We start from the raw sequence: 17,757 nt of genomic DNA, 5'->3' as shown, positions 1-17,757 counted from the left end.
GGCACCCATTCAGCAACTGGCTGACCGGTTTAGTGGATATTTTGTCCCATTTATCATCATCATTTCAACTGTGACGTTGGTGGTATGGATTGTAATCGGTTTTATCGATTTTGGTGTTGTTCAGAAATACTTTCCTGTAAGTTGAATGCTGTGGGCCGTGTGGTTGTTGTGTTTTAAATAATCAATTGCCATTAATACTGTTTTTTTCATGTCTTAGATTGACTGGGCTTTAATTCCCCATTACAACTTATTTGTTTGCTTCGCTTATTGGCAGCAAAACCTCAGCCAGGGTGGGACAGTCAGTCAGTCACTCACTCCTGCAGGGTTTTTTTATTCACTAAGACATCTTTTACTTTCTGATAATTTCAAACACCGTCGGCTTTCAGTTGTAATGCTTAAAGCATTTGCATTTTTGCACTGTTGGCCACTTTTGAGGTTATGAAGCACACATCGTAGAAGATAGGTCACATCAGTCACGATTTCAGTTATTATTTTTGATGTTAGTCACTCAGTCGTGTCTGACTCTGCAACCCCGTGGACTACAGCATGCCAGGCTTCCCTGTCCTTCACCATCTCCCAGAGGTTTCATGCAGTTTCAATAGCATGATAATATTCTTTAACCGTTTTTAAGAAAAATATATTTTTGGCTGGCTGTGTCCATATAAATCTAACCTTGCAGCTTCCCGAGTAATAGCTTTCCGAGTAAAGCTAATAGCTTTTTGATAATTACTAAGCATTATATATGAAACAATGGAATATACATTTTTGAGTTTAAAAAGTGGAAGAATACTGTCTTCGGAAATACAATTTTATTGAATTTCAAGAAATTACAAAATGTTTCTGCTTCAAGGACTACCCTGGCGGTCCAGTGGTTAAGACTCAGCGCTTCCACTGCAGGGGGCATGGGTCCGACCCCTGGTCAGGGAACTGAGGTCTTGTGTGCTGCGTGATGTCACCAAAAAAAAAAAAAAAAACCCCTTTTTCTGCTTTGGAAATGACTATGTACATTTGTGATTCCCAATTGGGGGTGACTTTGGTTGACAGTGTCTGAAGATGTTTTTGGTTGTCATGACTAAGGAAGGGGGCTACTGGCATTTAATAAATAGAGGCCAGGACTGCAAGGAAGAGGCCAGGAACAGCCAACAGTGCACAGGACAAGCCCCCACAGCGAAGAATTATCTGGCCCCAAATGTCAGTAGTGCTGAGCTTGAGAAGCCTTGATAGACAGAAAAAGCTGATGGCCCACTGGGAGTAGCATTTGATAACTGCCCAGTGAGCAGAACAACACTTTCCCTTATTTTTTAAAATATCTCAGACTTAGCCCAGTCTAATATATATTTTGCCTTAGAGCCATAAAATAAGAACCTGTAAATACAGAATGAATATTTAAAAAAAAATTTTTATCTATAGAGGCATATCATATATTCTTGGGTGCACATCATTCACTTAGACGTCATTTCGTCCCTCACATTTCCTTGCTTAAAATGAAAGATGTCCAAGTTAGATACTTTCCGACATCTAAGGAGATTTCTGTGCTTATAAGAGAAGCCTCTGACTGTATTCCTAGAACTTCTTACCAGTGATTATTATGGCACATGACTGGCAGAAATTCTGGCTTTTGTGGGAGAGCATCTCGTTGGCACATGGCTGTGGGAAACTCAGTCCTGAACAAGTTGGAATGGGTGGCTTCCTGCTGATCCCTGCCTTTCTGTCTTAACTTTCGCTTCTTTTGTTTTTATTTGCGATATCAGGGAGGATGCTGGCACCGGAGGTACTATATGTTCCTTTAAGACATTATTGTTACTCTGCTCTGTGAAAATCATTTGTAGGGACAGGGTTCATGTTCCCTTCCAGACGTGCACCCCACCTCCCTCAGAATGCCAGGTGTGATTTTGACAAGAATCCCTGGCTTTAAAAAAGCACCCATCTTTACCTCTCAAACATCACATGATGGGTTAAACAGCATGCCCTTCTACCTAAATCAAACTGTTTCTGTGAAAATTGAATGATCTTTACTAATGTATCTTATTTTAGAATCAAACCTTTCAAAGACTAGATCGAAGCTGAAGAGATGGTGGTCTGTATTCTCTATTTAAAAAATACACATTTGACTGTAATTAAGTGACTATAGCATCTCTCCGTTGTTCACCCCTGCCACTAGCCATTTTGAAAGATAAACTGAGATCACTCAAGATGTTAGATTGCAGATAATCATACCGATGTGTGTCACCAGGTAACTGGGAAGGAGACCTGTATTTTTTTTTTTTGGTTTGGGATTTATGAAGGAAACAGTGGTGAAAAATAGAAGAAAATAAAGATGGCTCCAAACCCCTATACTTTGGTGAACATCTTTGCAGGATTGTTGAAGGGCTATGTAGAGATATAGGCAGATAATTTTGCACTAATTAAATAACACATACCATTTTGTGCTTGTTTTTTTAAGTCAGCAATGTTACTGATATCTTTCCATGTCAAAAACTATATGTGTACATCATCATTTTAACATCCACATAATACTCCATTATGCACCCTGTACCTACAATTTAATCAATCCCCTATTGATTGTTCCCAGTTTTTTGCCTTTATGAAAAAACACTATGAGAAATATCCTCATATCTGTTCCCACGTGTTTATTACCTTAGAGTCAATTCCATGGAAATCTATAATGTTTTAAAGCTTTCATAATAATAATAATAAAATAATGATAATATAATTGTTATAATTTCTCAGAAGCTTCTCTTCCTATGGCAGATGTGGCCTTATGTACATTTATATTTACATGTATTTATATGTGGTGTTGGTTTAGTCACTAAGTCATGTCCGACTCTTGTGGCCCCATGGACTGTATATTATCTCATTTAATCCTTACAAAAACCTGGGAGATGGGCATTATCATCTCCATTTTGTATGTGAGGAAGCTGAGACACATCGTCAGGGCCGTGACATGGACCTGCATGGTCTAATTCTAGAGTCTGTGTTCTTCCCCTGTTGGGGATTTTTGTGTAATTCTCTCCTCTCATAATGCCTTTCCCTGAAGGCCCAGTTGGAAAGGTGGGATGTGGAGCAGTAACGTGACCCATGCGATAGGACGTGTCCTGAGCCCAGCACCATCCAGCCATCTAAGAACTCCCAACTGCACTGGGATGCGCTTTTTTATTTTTTTAATGAGTTTTATTGGAAGATAGTTGATTTACAGTATTGTGCTGGCTTCTACTGAACAGCAAAGTGAATCAGTTATACATACACACACATATTCCACTCTTAGATACTGTTCCCATAGAGGTCATTACAGAGTGAGACGCTCTTTTGTGATCAGAGTTCTGTGTGATGCCTCCCGACTCTCACCCTGCCTCCATCTCTTCCCTCTCGTCAGGCCCCCAGCAAGGGGATCTCCCAGGCAGAGGTGGTCCTGCGGTTCGCCTTCCAGACGTCCATCACGGTGCTCTGCATCGCCTGCCCCTGCTCTCTGGGCCTGGCCACGCCCACGGCCGTCATGGTGGGCACCGGCGTGGCTGCCCAGAACGGCATCCTCATCAAGGGAGGCAAGCCCCTGGAGATGGCCCACAAGGTCGGCTCCCCCCTGCTCCCTTCAGAGTCTCGGGTGGGGTGATTTTGTAGCTGTCCACTGTGCAATTTTTTTTTTTTAATTAGTCCTAGTGAAAACCGTCCTTGTTTAAATTTTGTATTCAAATTTGAATTTGAAAATGAGAAAAACCTGAAAGAGGGCTCGTTGCTGCTACTGCTGCTGCTGCTGAGTCGCTTCAGTCGTGTCCGACTCTGTGCGACCCCATAAACGGCAGCCCACCAGGCTCCCCTGTCCCTGGAATTCTCCAGGCAAGAACACTGGAGTAGGTTGCCATTTCCTTCTCCAATGCATGAAAGTGAAAGTGAAGTTGCTCAGTCGTGTCCAACTCTTAGCGACCCCATGGACTATAGCCTTACCAGGCTTCTCCATCCATGGGATTTTCCAGGCAAGAGTACTGGAGTGGGTTGCTATTGCCTTCTCCCGAGGGCTCGTTAAGCCCTGCTAATTAAGTAAAACAGAAGCCATGACTCACTGGGGATGATGTAGGGACTGCAGCAGCTCACGGTTAAAGGACTGAATGCTGTATAAATAATCTCAGCGACAGCACGGAGGCGGGTGCTGGTTCTGTCCATTTTACAGGTGAGGGAAGTGCAGCGGGGGCCCGGGGGCCTTGCCAGGGGGCCTGCAGCTCAGACCTGCAGAGCCAGGCGGTCGGGCTCCAGGAAGGGTCCCGGGACCTGGGGGTGGAGAAGCGGGCAGCAGTGTCTATGAAGAATCTCCCTTCAGCCGGCAACCCCAGCCTTCCATCCTCCCTTTATTTCTTCGCTGTCTGTTGGGTGTTTGCTGTGTGTGGGTCCCATGCCGGGCCCCAGCTCTCAAGGACTTTACAGTCTAGTGAGACAGACAGACCCGGGGCAGGTAAACTGCAGGTGCCGTGTAGAGCGTGAACTGCCATGAGGACTCTATGAGGGGCCTGACCGTAGACTTGTGTGTGTTGGATGGGACGGGGGTTGACGCAGGTGGTCAGGGAAGGTCTGAGACCTGCCAGTTGACAGCACTGGAATGGTGTCCGGCCGTGGGACCAGCACATGGAAGGGGCGCAGGAGATCGCGATGCCCGGTCCCAGACTCCGGAGGACGGGAGACCGTGACTGTTTCCCCATCATTGTGTCCCCAGCATCTTGCCCAGAGCCTGACACGTGGCGATCACCCCACAGTTATTTTCTGAATAAATAAATGAGGACAATCATGGAGTGAGAGACTGACACGAGATAAAGCTATTGAGGGAGGAAGCAGGTGGAGAGAGGGGCCTTGAAGAGCCTTGCAGGTTTATTTAGTCCAGGATCCACAGCTTAACCAAAAAACAGGGTGAAGCGGGGTCTAGCACCTGCATGATCGCAGGCTGGGAAGATCCTCCTGGCGGCCTAGTGGGGGCTGGAATAAAAGCCGGCCAGAATGGTTGAGGGAAGACCCATTAATGGTGTTGAAGTCAGAAACAAGAAGGGGATTCTGTTGTTTGCTAAATGGGGGACAGCCGAGCCTGCAGGACGCAGTCTGAGCAGAGCAAGGGCCGACCTTGTCCAGGGCCCGGGGATGGTGGACTCGGGCCATCTGAGCGCAGTAGCCAAGAATGGCCAAGCCCAGACCCGTAGAGACCAGCGCAAGGCTGCTGCTGACCGAGGGGCACGGGCCCTCAGGCTGGCTCCATGGTTACTTGTAATTATGGCCAGGAACACTCCCTTCCTTTCTTGAACGTGGAGCTGGAGAATGCTGTTCTCCATAGGCTTTTGTACTGACGCAGGCCAGAAAAACAGTGCTTTGCCCGGCAGACAGGGTGGACAAGGAGAAGGGCAGGCCCCCAGGATCGCCCTCCTGACGTGACACCAGGAGAGGTCTGCATGGTGTTACTGTCTGGGGAGGGTACCATACCGCCTCCCGTTACATCAGAGTGAGAGCTTCTGTGGAGTTTTTGAGAACTGGCCAGAGAGGGAGCTAAGTTTTTTGCAGCAGGAGAGGTTAACCCTTGGGATGGGCGTAAAGGATTCTGTTACAGGGCGTGCAGAAGTGTTGTTGCCTGCTCGGGGTGGGTCGGGTGAAGTTCTGCCTTGAGCTTGTGAGGACTCTGAGAGCCCCATCTGTGTTTGGTCACTGAGATGTGGTTGTTTCTGGCAGATAAAGACCGTGATGTTCGACAAAACCGGCACGATTACCCACGGGGTCCCCAAAGTCTCGCGGGTCCTCCTGCTCGTGGACGTGGCCACACTGCCCCTGCGGAAGGTGCTCGCTGTGGTGGGGACCGCGGAGGCCAGCAGCGAGCACCCCCTGGGCCTGGCGGTCACCAGATACTGTAAAGAGGTAGGTGGACTGGGCGTTGCTGGGGCTCCCCACTCCCACCAGCTGCCCTGAAAGACTCACAGCGCCTTCCTCCACACACGCCTTTCCTCCTCGCTGCCCCTGGCCCCCCGAGCTGGCTGCTTCTGGCAGGGGGCCTTAGCGTGTGTATTTAAAGTGATTGGCTTAGATGGTAAAGAATCTGCCTGCGATGCAAAAAAATGCAGGTTCAATCCTTGGGTCAGGAAAATCCCCTGGAGAAGGGAATGGCAACCCACTCCACTAGTCTTGCCTGGAGAATCCATGGACAGAGGAGCCTGGCTGGCTACTGTCCCTGGGGTCGCAAAGGGTTGGACACGACTGAGTGACTCACACTTTCGCTTTGGTGTGTGTGGTCTGAGCAGGGCCCCCCCGGAGCAGGTGGGGGTGCAGCTCACAGCGGCAGGTCCCCTGTCACGTCTCCAGATGATCAGAAAGCAGGTCAGTGTGCAGGGCCATTCATTAGGCATTCCCTGAGCATCCGAGCTCAGGACAGTAAGAATTAATAAGATGCGAACTCTGCCTGCTGGGAGCTGAGGGTCGAGTGAGGAAGACAGACATACGGATTCAGTCCTTTATGAGCATTTCGTGCAAAGGGACACAAAAATGGATGGGGTGTTGGGGCGAGGGCAGGAGAAGTCCACTCCCCGGGGGATGCCTGGGATGGAGGTGAAGCAGCAGAAGTGACCAGAGGCCTGTGGGCTGTTGGCACAGTTAGTGGTGGGCCATCACCCTTGATCTCTCCAGATGAAAGGGCCAGGTGAGCGTTCTCTGTTTTCAGTCTGAACATGGAGGCCCCAGGGGTGTGCTGGAAAATTGCCCCGAACAACATATAAACTGTCTGAATAGTACAATCACCAGTAAATGTCGAAGGGTGACATGGATGCCTTGAGGAAAAGCTGACAACTCTTCCCGGACAGGGAGTCTTCCAGAACTCTCATGTCGTGTTGCGTCCTTTGTGTAGGATGTGGCTGTTTCCCCTTTCCACCTCCTGATGTTTCAGGAAAGATTCTGCTCACCCCAGGCATCCCTTCTGTTCTGTTACCTGAATAAGCCCAGGTCCCCCTTTCTCCTGCCATGTTGCCCCTTCCCCCCAGGGTCTGTGCATGGGCAGTTACCTCAGAAGAGTTAGTTACTACTTACCTATTCTGTCGTTTTTATGAAATTATTTTTAGCATAAAAATAAAATCTTGCCCACTTTGGCACCTTCAGCCCTGCCACCCCCAGCCTTTAATTGGAAGTGTTTGACATGCATGGCCTTTCTCTTTTCTGGACTGCATCCTGTCCAGGATGCCCAGGCATCCAGACTGTAGGAGAGAATTTGTTGTACAGTCGCTCAGTCGTGTCCGACTCTTTGCGACACCACGGACTGCAGCACACCAGGCTTCCCTGTCCATCACCAACTTCTGGAGCTTGCTCAAACTCATGTCCATTGAGTCAGTGATGCCATACAACCATCTCATCCTCTGTCGTCCTCCTCTCCTCCTGCCTTCAGTCTTTCCCAGCATCGGGCTCTCTTCCAGTGAGTTGGCTCTTCACATCAGGTGGCCAAAGTTGAGGCTGTTTTAAGCATCTGTGTCAGATGAGAGAAAAAGAGCTGCTGGCTTGAGTCCCTCTCTCTGCCTTTCCGGGAAGTTCTCCCACCGTGCCTCCCTTAATTCCCAGCAGCTGCTGCTCTCCCCGCTGCCCTCACTCCACCCCTGTCCTGCCTCCCTCTCAACTCACCCCTGTTCTCTGCTTCCTCTCCCCGCACCCCCAGGAACTCGGCACGGAGACACTGGGGTGCTGCACGGACTTCCAGGCGGTGCCCGGCTGTGGAATCAGCTGCAAAGTCAGCAGCGTGGAGAGCATCCTCGCCCAGGGCGAGCGCCCGCAGGGCCCACCGACCGCTCACCTGAACAGAGTCGGCAGTGACCCCGCAGAAACAGGTATCCTTGGCCTCGGTCTCCACTGCTCTGTCTGCCGGGGGCTGGGTACAACCACAGAGGGCACCAGGCCAGGCTCACCCCGAGGCTCCTGCCTGCGGAAGGGTTGGCTCGGGGCTGGTGTGCTGCCCGTCTGCCTCCCAGGGCAGCCTGCAGTGTCCTCTGATGTGGCTCGATACTAATGGCAGATGAAAGCGGCGTATGACTTAAATTCACAGAGTTCACTTTTTGTTGTTATTCAGTCGCTCAGTCGTGTCCAACTCTGCGACCCCATGGACTGCAGCACGCCAGCTTCCCTGTCCTTCACCATCTCCTGGAGTTTGCTCAAACTCATGTCCATTGAGTGGGTGATGCCATCTAACCATCTCATCCTCTGTCGTCCCCTTCTTCTCCTGCCCTCAATCTTTCCCAGCATCAGGGTCTTTTCCAAGGAGCCGGAGTTTGCTTACCTGTCCCCTAATCTTGAGTCTCCTCTTTCTTATCCCAGGCCAGTCTTGCTTCTCGGCAGCTACAGGGTAGACGGATGGGAGTCTTTTTGTTCTTGCTAACCAGGAAACCTCCTCGTGGTGGGCTTTGATGGGATCTGACGTATGGAGAAAGCTAGCAGCAGTCAGGGACAGAGGATGGACATGGTCTACCTAAGGAAGAATGGACACTGGACGGGCAGCTGCTTTTTGAATAATGGCCCTGGTTATTTAAAGACTGGCTTGCCAGCCATCAACATAAGAGGGGAACCAAAGCCTCCAACCAAAAAAACCCAGGTTGAGTTTTGCTCTTAAGTATACTAGTAGTTAAATCTTGATTTAGAGTTTATCGTCACCCACCTTCCAGCAGTTTAAAGCCTCTGATGACCTCTCCTCTGCCTTCCAGGGACCTGCCTGTCAGTGTCGTCTGAGTTAGAGGGGACGGGTGCAAGGCTCACCTGACCTTTTAGGAGGTGTCGCCTCACAGCGTTTCACACACATGGGCTGGTGGTTGGCTGGTTCACCTTGTGTCGTCTGTACTGAGCCAGAGATGAGTCTCGTCAATTCTTGCTTTTGGTGCTGAATACATAATTAACTGCTCTAATCCCTGTAGAAACAGTAGCAGACACCTCTAAAGGCCAGTAGGTACACTACACAGTATTTAATGTGTTTGTAACACCTTCACACACTTTAATTCACACCACGGTTCTGCATGCTAATTATCCTTTTTTTCCCCCCTGGTCCTTCAATGCTGGTGCTGAGAGGTGTTCTCCAGGTTGTGGTTTTTCCAGAACCAACAAGTGGACATTTTGCTACAAGAAGGATCCCTTGGTCTTTAGTGCTTTCTCATGGTGACCTTGGGCTCTGTGGGAATAAACGCACCCTCTTTCAAGCAGACGCGGCCACGCAGACCTTCTCGGTGCTGATCGGAAACCGGGAATGGATGAGGCGCAACGGCCTGACCGTCACCAGCGACGTCCGCGACGCCATGACCGACCACGAGACAAAGGGCCAGACGGCCATCCTGGTGGCCATCGACGGTACCACCCCGCTCCCCTGCCCTCTGCTCTCAAAGGAAGCTGGAGATATCAGGCAGAAATAGTCTTCCTTTTTTTTTTTAAAAAAAAAAGTTCCTCTCTGTTATTTTTAGTTCTATTTTCTTCTTCTTCTGAGTCCTTTAAACCCACCGCCCCTTCAGCTTAAGAGCTGGAATTGACTCATTAAAAATGCCTCTTACCCACCTTCATCCTCACGTCTCCATCACACCGCAGCTCTCACACACCTTCCTGTGTCAGTCTCTAGTCACTAAAAAAAAACAAACTCTACACAAGTGTTTTCTGTAGGAAGAGACAGAAAGGAAGGATGGATTTTATAGCTGTTTGGGCATTTGTCATATTTGTTGTATTACTGCTAACAGTTATTGAGCTATGAGTCAAGCACTCCACAAAGCAATAGATGTTCCTTAGAAAAAATGTGGAAAATTCCGAGAACTTTGGAAAAAATGGGATACCCCTCATTATCCCACCAGAGAGCCACTGTCAATTTTCTGATAGTCCTTCCAGACTCTTGTGTGCATCTGGAAATGTATCTAAATTTAAAAAGCAAAAGCAAAACTGCGTGTCCTGTTATATGATCTGGCGTTCTGTGTTGGCCTGTGACGTGGTGTTACGCACACTGTTCCCGGTCGTCGCCACGTCCTCCTTGCCCCTCGGCTGCCCAGGCTCTGGCGTGCGCTCACCCACGGTGTCTCCTGCAGGCGTGCTGTGCGGCATGATCGCCATCGCGGACTCGGTCAAGCAGGAGGCCGCCCTGGCCGTGCACACGCTGAAGAGCATGGGCGTGGACGTGGTGCTCATCACCGGGGACAACCGCAAGACAGCCAGGGCCATCGCCACCCAGGTGCGGGCCAGGGGCTGGCGTGTCTCCCACCTCGGAAATTACAAGCAATCTTGAGCTGGCAGAAACAGTTTGAGGAAAGTGACTGAGTGGTAAAGAGTCGGCCTGCCAATGCAGGAGATACAGCTTCCATCCCTGGGTTGGGAAGGTCCCCTGGAGAAGGAAATGGCAACCCACTCCAGTATTCTTGCCTAGAGAATCCCATGGACAGAGGAGGCTGGCGGGCTACAGTCCGTAGGGTCATAAAAGAGTCGGTCATGCGACTGAGCGACTCAGCAACAACAGCAGCAGTGCATGGAGCTGAGTCAGCTTTGCTCTGGGCTTTTCTCTCCGCCGGGGCTTTCCTCTCCACGTGCTCCGATCTGCTCCGAGCCTACAGGGGACCACCTTGCTGCTGCCCCAGAGGCCACATCGCTGGAGCCTGGGAGCTGTCATTCCTGCATGGCCAGATGCAGCCCCAGAGCATCAGTTCCAGTGTTCTCTACGTCCCAGACTCTGCAGTGAGGAAGAAAGACCATGGCTTTAGGGCTGCGATAAACACTCTTGCAGCCTTTATGCTAAGGGAGTGTTTGCCGGTTGAGCTCTTCTCATGCTACACCAGCTGGCTCCCGGGTCCCAGCAGGTCTCCCGCAGCGCTTGGCTCTGAGTTTGCACCACAAGGGCAGCACGGCTCCCTGCCTGCCTGGCCCACCGTGCAGGGACGGCTCCAGTGCAGACTCCTGGCAGTTAGATACCAGCCCTTCGGGAAATGTGTGTAAAGCTGTCTGCTTTTGCAAATGACTTGGTTCTTAGGAGGGAGGGGTGGCACCTGTCTTAGTCATCCTTCTAAGAGTACCCACTTTCCCCAGTTAAAGCTTGTTCAGGCATTTTGCAAGCGCTTACTAAGCCGCGCTGAGAGGGCCCTTGGGGAGCTCACAGTTCTGTCGCGAGGGTAACCCAGGGGCGAGTGTAAACCATGTGCTGGGGGCTGCCAACCTGCCCCTCAGCCTGGCAGACAGGGACATCTTCCAGGGGAGAGGAGGCCTGAGTCACGGGTGGTCCCCAGTCAGAATGGCAAGGGCCGGGGAAAGAGAAGAGCCCTTTGCAGGACCTAGCAAGTAGCATGGCACCACCCGCAGGTGCCAATGACGGCTGCTTTGGAGAGGTCACCGGGTCAGCATGTGGAGAGGAGAGGAGCACTGGGAGGGTGGGATGTGGGGCTGGCATTGGGATGGGAGCGGGGGGTGCGTTTGCTGTGTGCCCCGGAATCTGCAGGGCTTGCTGTGGGGTGGGGCGGGGTGGGGCGGCTCCTGGGTTTCTGCTCCTGCTGCTGCCCCTGGCAACACCGGTTGTTATTATATACTTTATCAAATGCTGTTTCCCTCTCCTTCCAGGTTGGCATCAACAAAGTCTTTGCGGAGGTGCTGCCTTCTCACAAGGTGGCCAAGGTCCAGGAGCTGCAGAACGAGGGGAAGAGGGTGGCCATGGTGGGCGATGGCGTGAACGACTCCCCGGCCCTGGCGCAGGCCGACGTGGGCATTGCCATTGGCACGGGCACCGACGTGGCCATTGAGGCGGCCGACGTCGTCCTCATCAGGGTGAGCTCGGCTGCGGCTCCCCGTCCCCATGGTGCTATGGGTGACGGGGCCCCCACCCACCCACTCACCTGTGGTCCTCTCCCACAGAATGACCTGCTCGACGTGGTGGCCAGCATTCACCTCTCCAGGAGGACCGTTTGGAGAATACGACTCAACCTGGTGCTGGCGCTGATCTACAACCTGATCGGGATCCCCGTTGCGGCAGGTAGGCCCTCACCACCCTGTTCCCTCAACCCCAGCTGCTGCCAGAAGCCTCTGGAAAGAGTTAATTTCCATATGTTCCACTTTGTAAGTATCTAAAAGTAGAGGGCATGGGAGGGCATGGCAGCCAATACTCTGGTATTCTTGCCAGGAGAATCCCACGGACAGAGGGGCCTGGCGGGCTACGGTCCATGGGGTCCCAAAGAGTCGGACACGGCTGAGCAGGAGAGATGAATGAGAAACTGCAGGGAGGAACCAGGCCTCCGTTCACTCCAGGCCGCTCTGAAAAGCTGGCCAAGGTGCTTGATCCTATTTACCATGGCCTTGTTTTCCAGAACATTATTAAGACACACAGTCTGAAAAGTAATCATTCTTAACAGTTATGGGGCACCTGCTATATGCTAGGCTCAGGGATCAATGCTTCAGAACTTTATCGTAAGAATTAATTCTGCCCAGGTTTTACCCTGACTCGGGAATAGTCATGGAAAGCGATGGACGTTTTCTGCTTCCTAACCTCTCCCTCCCCCACTGAATTTTGTGTCACCAGACAGGGAAAAGTTCTAGACCCTCCTGCAAGGAAAACGTCTATGTGGGCCAAGACCTATTTTTTTTTCCCTTTTCTTTCTTTTTTTTTTTTTTTAATTGGGATCTTCCCAGATCAGGGATCAAGCCCATGTCTCCTGCATTGGCTGGCACGTTCTTTACTGCTAAGCCACCAGGGAAGCCCGAGACCTGTATTGAAACAAGACTTTCCCACTGCAAGTGCCCCTGTTGTGCCCGAGTGGTCAGCACTGCCTCAGACGGCGAATTGGCGTGTCTGCCACAGCCTGGCTCTGGTAGATGCACCTCCTGCCCCAGAGCTGGCTCAGGAGCTCATCCTCTCCCATGCTTGTGGCTCTATCCCAGGACTTGGTCGCATCACCTTTATCAAGTGCTTTGACGTCCTCGAGGAAGGACCTTCAATGTAGACAGGGACCGTGGTCATTAGCATCTTGTCCTGATGCTCACACCTCCGAGGGGCCCCAGGATGGCTGCCCCCAAGGGTCCCTGGGGTGCCCTGTCCCCTGGAGCTTCCCCCAGACCAGTGATGCCACCTCTGGACGGTCCCCGGAGGTTCTGGACAGGTGGGGGACTCAGTCCCCTCAACGGTGCCCCCACCGTCCAGCTTTGAGTCAGCCTGCCTCAGGTGCACGGGCCCATGGCCAGCATCCAGTGGGGGGCTTCTGAGCTGCCCGGAGGAGGACAGCATCAGGTGGGCAGCGAGGCTGGGCCCTCCTCGCTGTCTGCCCTGGGCCACGGCCTGAGTGTCGTCCACCCCTCGGCCAGGTGTCTTCATACCCATTGGCGTCGTGCTGCAGCCGTGGATGGGCTCAGCAGCCATGGCGGCCTCCTCCGTGTCCGTGGTCCTGTCGTCGCTGCAGCTCAAGTGGTGAGTCCCCATGGCGGGCTTGGGCCGGGGCGGGCGTGTGGCTCACTCCCTCACTGGGGACACCTGCCGCAGGCATAGCCAGAGGCCCTGAGCGTGGCTGAGCGCGTGTTTGTGTAATGATTTCTCCACCTCGAGCCAGCGGTTTGCCGCTTAGCAGTCACCACGTGCGGCCTGTTCCTGTTATTCTGCTCGAGGGCTATTTATGTAAATATATGGTCATAGGATCCTGTTTGTTATCATTTTCCCTTTTATACAAGAGATGCTTATTCATGCTTTCATTTAACAAGTGTTAGTAACAGCCTACTATGTACCAGAGGGCTTCCCAGGTGGCTCTGATGGTAAAGAACCTGCCTGCTAATGCAGGAGACATAAGAGATCCGGGTTCGGTCCCTGGGTTGAGATCCCTGGGAGGAGGGCATGGCAACCCTCTCTAGTGTTCTTGCCTGGAGAATCCCATGGACTGAGGAGCCTGGTGGGCTACAGTCCTTGGGGTCGCAGAGTCAGACACGACTGAAGCAACTTGGCCCGCGTGCCCTACACTATGTACCAGGCATCTGGATTGAAGTTTCTAAATCAGGCAGAGGTGAGCCTTAGGAGTTCAGTGGCCTTTCCTTTAAAACCCATGAGGCTCTGATACTGCGTGTCAGTAGAAGACTTGATGAGAGGGCTGCATGGGGCTTCTTAGAAGGGGAGGTGGGGAGCTGTGCGTCCAGGCTCAGGCGCTCTTGGATCCCCGCCCCGCAGCTACAGGAAGCCGGACCTGGCGCGGTACGAGGCGCAGGCGCACGGCCGCATGAAGCCCCTGAGCGCGTCCCAGGTCAGCGTGCACATCGGCATGGACGACCGCCGGCGCGACTCCCCGCGGGCCTCGCCCTGGGACCAGGTCAGCTACATCAGCCAGGTGTCTCTGTCCTCCCTCAAGTCCGACAAGCTGTCCCGGCACAGCGGCGCGGCCGACGACAGGGGCGACAAGTGGTCTCTGCTCCTGAATGACCGGGACGAGGAGCAGGGCATCTGAAAGCTGCCGGCGGGCCCGCCCCCATGGCTGAGACTCCGAGCCAGCAGCGGCAGCAGCAGGCGGCGGAGCCCCTCCAGGCCTGGGCGAATTTCTGGATCACCCCTTCCCTGAGCCCGTGGAGCACGATTCCCCGGGTGCGCCCAGCTCGGGGGGAGGTGTGCTCGCTCACGCCCGTGGGCTCATCAGACACCTTGCTGTGGCCTCGAGAAGAGGAGGGACAAGCCCTCTTCGCATCCCCTGTTTTAGCATTTGTGACACGACCAGTCTCATCCGGTCCAACATCTTGGCTGGGCCCGTCCACAGAGCTCATAAAACCTTCGGGGCCTGGCTGTTTCTGACGGCGCCCGCATGCATCGCGTACCTGAGACCACCGTGTACCTCAAGTGCCCGCTTGTTTTCTGCTGGCGCCTTCTCTTCCTCCTCTGCCCTTGATGGTGGGGGTGTGAGAACCCATCATCTGAGGGCAGGGCTGACATTCTCAGTCCCCTCTGCTGCTCTCCAAGGGACTCCTGGGCTCCTGCCTGAACCCCTCACCCACACGACCACCAGAGAGCCTGCCACGCTTCTCCTCGGTGACCAGAGGTCTTGGTTGCCCATGAGCCGCTTCTCCCTAGAGTCCTGGCTTCTCTCTCACAATCCACTGCAGTTGCTGACTGTCACTGCCCAGCTGGGCTGAGGGTCTGAGAGCCTGAGGCTTGGGAAATTCGGCTTTCTGTGGGGTCCCCGGGGAGGCACGTGGTTCAAGATCCTGCTTGCCCGGTTTCAGGGGCTTCGGTTGCATGGCCTGCGGTACGACAGTCACCTCACAGGGTCTGGCGTGGGGTTCAGGTCTGTGCTCCCCAGAGCCGTGCAGCCCTGAGGCAATGAGACCCGAGTAAGAGGATACCCCAGCCCTCCACACGCTTCGACTCCTGCACATGGTGCCTTAGGAAGGGGTGTCCACCATTCCCAAGGGAACTTCTGTGTCTAACTTTTGGGTGCCTTTATGGTTGCGCGATAATCAGAGGGACAGCAGTGGGCCCATGGCAGACTCCGAGCTTGGTGGTGATTGGCAGAGCCTGTGGGAGTCTGCTCACACTAGCCAAGTCTTAGACTAAGTGACTAGAGCCTGTTCTCAGTTTCAAGGGGGAAGCCCTTATCACACACACTTTAGTTATTTATTGTCAGTTATTTTTCAGGGGGTTATAAGCACTTTTTATCGCTTACCTCTAATCCTCCCAACAAACTAGCAAAGTAGATACAATGTTGTCCACATTTTGCAGGTGGGAAACAGGCTCAGAGAGGCTAGGAATCCCACCCAGGATTACACAGGCAGTGTGCATGCCAGAGCAGGGGTCTGAATTCATGTCGCCGGGCCCTGAAGTCTTTTCTCTAATTTGACTCTACCGTCAATATTTTGTTTGATAAGAAGCAACAAGAAAAAGGCCCTTGTTCCTGGAAGAACAAAGCTGCCAGGTGACAGTATTCACTGAACTGGCTTGAAATTTGACCATGAGGTCATGTCACGTTGCCTTTGGATAGCTCTTTTCCATTTGTGTAATTGAGTCTGTGCTGCGTCTTATCCTCTAAAATCCATGTGCGGGTGGTGGTGTGGTTTTATGTTTCTAGTCTTCCTTCCCCAGCCCCTTCCTACTTGTTCCCTGTTGTGTCCTTTCTCTGTTCCCAGCTGCTGCTTGGGGAATGTTTCCTATTTCCCCCCAAGGAGGCTAATCATTACCTAAAGAATCCAATTGTATCAACTTTTCAAAAAGCTTTTAGGACCATAAATGTTATGTTTATAGGGATGTGGAGATATTTATATAATTGTACAGAAGATAACCTTTTAGATGTTCAAAAGTGTCAGGAATGTTTTTTTGTTGTTCGTTTTTTGGTCAGAAAGGAATTCCTATTTCAAAAACATTCCATGCTATATTTAGAAGAAAATTTCATTTTTTTTTATTCATCTATAAACCTGCCTATGCCTGGCTCTGTGTGAGAGGGAAGTGTGTGTGGGCTGGTGCGGCACCATCTTTGGGGAGAACTGAGGTGCTGGCTTTGCTTGCTGCCTTTTCGGGGGCAGAGATGGGTGGGGGGTGGCCAGAGCCCCCTGTTGGGCTGTCCCAGCACTGTGTAAGCCCCCCGCCTCAGTGCCTGCCTCAATGGTCTTTGGGGAGAACTCAGGAAAGCACCCCCTCAGGGTGTCAGTCCCACAGGTTCAGGCATGGACTACATGACCCCATCAGATGAGGGTGATTGTCTACAAAAAGCTATTCTCTGATGCACACATCTTCATCACAGGGTGATGTTTTGGGATCCTTGGCCCTGAAGGAATGAGGTAGGAGGAGGGGTAGAAAAGTCTGGAACAAAGCGCTCTGCTGGGAAGGCTCTGGAGAGATCCTGCGGTGGGTGGGGGTGTCCTGAGTGAGCCATACCTAGGGGTGAGGCCACAGTGTCATTCATCATCCAAACCAGGACACTTTCAAGAGTGAAAGGAGGTGCTATGAATAATTACACCAGGGAAACTGGCCTACACTGGGACTACCCAGGCAAACTGGGGTGTGTGGTCACCTGCCTTAAAGGGGAAATAGACATTGTGCAGTCGTCACCGACACACCCAATGGTAGCTTCACACACACCAGTTGTAGGTTTCATGGGCATGCTGGTGACTTAATCCTTCATCAGATGGGGAGAACTCCCCTCTGTCGCATCCTAGTACCAGCCGTTCTCTGTAGAGTCATCGAGGTGATGGTCTTGGGGCTCAGTGTGACGCATAGCCGGAGAGTCACGCACAGACTGTGCTGAGTGCCCTCCCGCGCCCTTAGGACTTCACACCAGGTGTGCCGGGCCCCTCTTCTGGATGCCCCAGCTGTGGGGATTTCATGTCATATGCACATCCCATTGTGGAAAGGGAAGGTTGATACCACCTGAATAGGGGAGTCCATTTCTTTAGAAAACAGATTGTCTTCTAAAACTTGAGCAAATGTGCCTGATAGAATTCCACATGCACCAGAATAAATCATAACATCTGTCCATTCCTGGTAACTTTTCAGTCTTTAAGACCTCAGTGAAAAATTGTGAAAGGATCACTATTAATATTTGTGTTAGTTGCTCAGTCATGTCCGACTCTTTGTGACACCATGAACTGTAGCCCACCAGGCTCCTCTGTCCATGATATTTCCTAGGCAAGAATACTGGAGTGGGTTGCCATTTCCTTCTCCAGGGGATCCTCCTGACCCAGGGATCAAACTGAGGTCTTCTACATTGCAGGCAGATTCTTCACCATCTGAGCCACCAGGAAAAGATAAGTGAAAAACTGTGATAGGATCACCTATTAAATGAATGTAATAATTCTAGTTTTTCTTTTTTTCTTAAA

At 51.8% G+C, this 17,757-nt stretch overlaps 1 protein-coding gene across 5 annotated transcripts in view; it reads left to right on the top strand.

The window, feature by feature from the left end:
• Positions 1-17,414, top strand: part of ATP7B (ATPase copper transporting beta) — a 78,831-nt gene extending 61,417 nt beyond the window's left edge. For 3 of the 5 annotated variants that reach the window (XM_043891745.1, XM_043891744.1, XM_043891741.1), the window contains 10 exons: positions 2-136; positions 3,374-3,568; positions 5,698-5,880; positions 7,655-7,823; positions 9,178-9,324; positions 10,041-10,183; positions 11,554-11,757; positions 11,845-11,962; positions 13,285-13,387; positions 14,132-17,414. In XM_043891745.1, coding sequence (XP_043747680.1) covers positions 2-136; positions 3,374-3,568; positions 5,698-5,880; positions 7,655-7,823; positions 9,178-9,324; positions 10,041-10,183; positions 11,554-11,757; positions 11,845-11,962; positions 13,285-13,387; positions 14,132-14,405 — 1,671 coding nt within the window. In that variant the 3' untranslated portion in view covers positions 14,406-17,414. The remainder of the gene's footprint in view (position 1; positions 137-3,373; positions 3,569-5,697; positions 5,881-7,654; positions 7,824-9,177; positions 9,325-10,040; positions 10,184-11,553; positions 11,758-11,844; positions 11,963-13,284; positions 13,388-14,131) is intronic. The other 2 variants (XM_043891743.1, XM_043891742.1) reach the window with 2 other exon arrangements.
• The last annotated feature ends 343 nt before the right edge of the window (positions 17,415-17,757 follow it).

This window comes from Cervus elaphus, chromosome 30 (genome assembly GCF_910594005.1).
Source record: "Cervus elaphus chromosome 30, mCerEla1.1, whole genome shotgun sequence".
Taxonomy (NCBI): Eukaryota; Metazoa; Chordata; class Mammalia; order Artiodactyla; family Cervidae; genus Cervus; species Cervus elaphus.
This window is presented reverse-complemented; position numbering and strand designations above follow the sequence as displayed.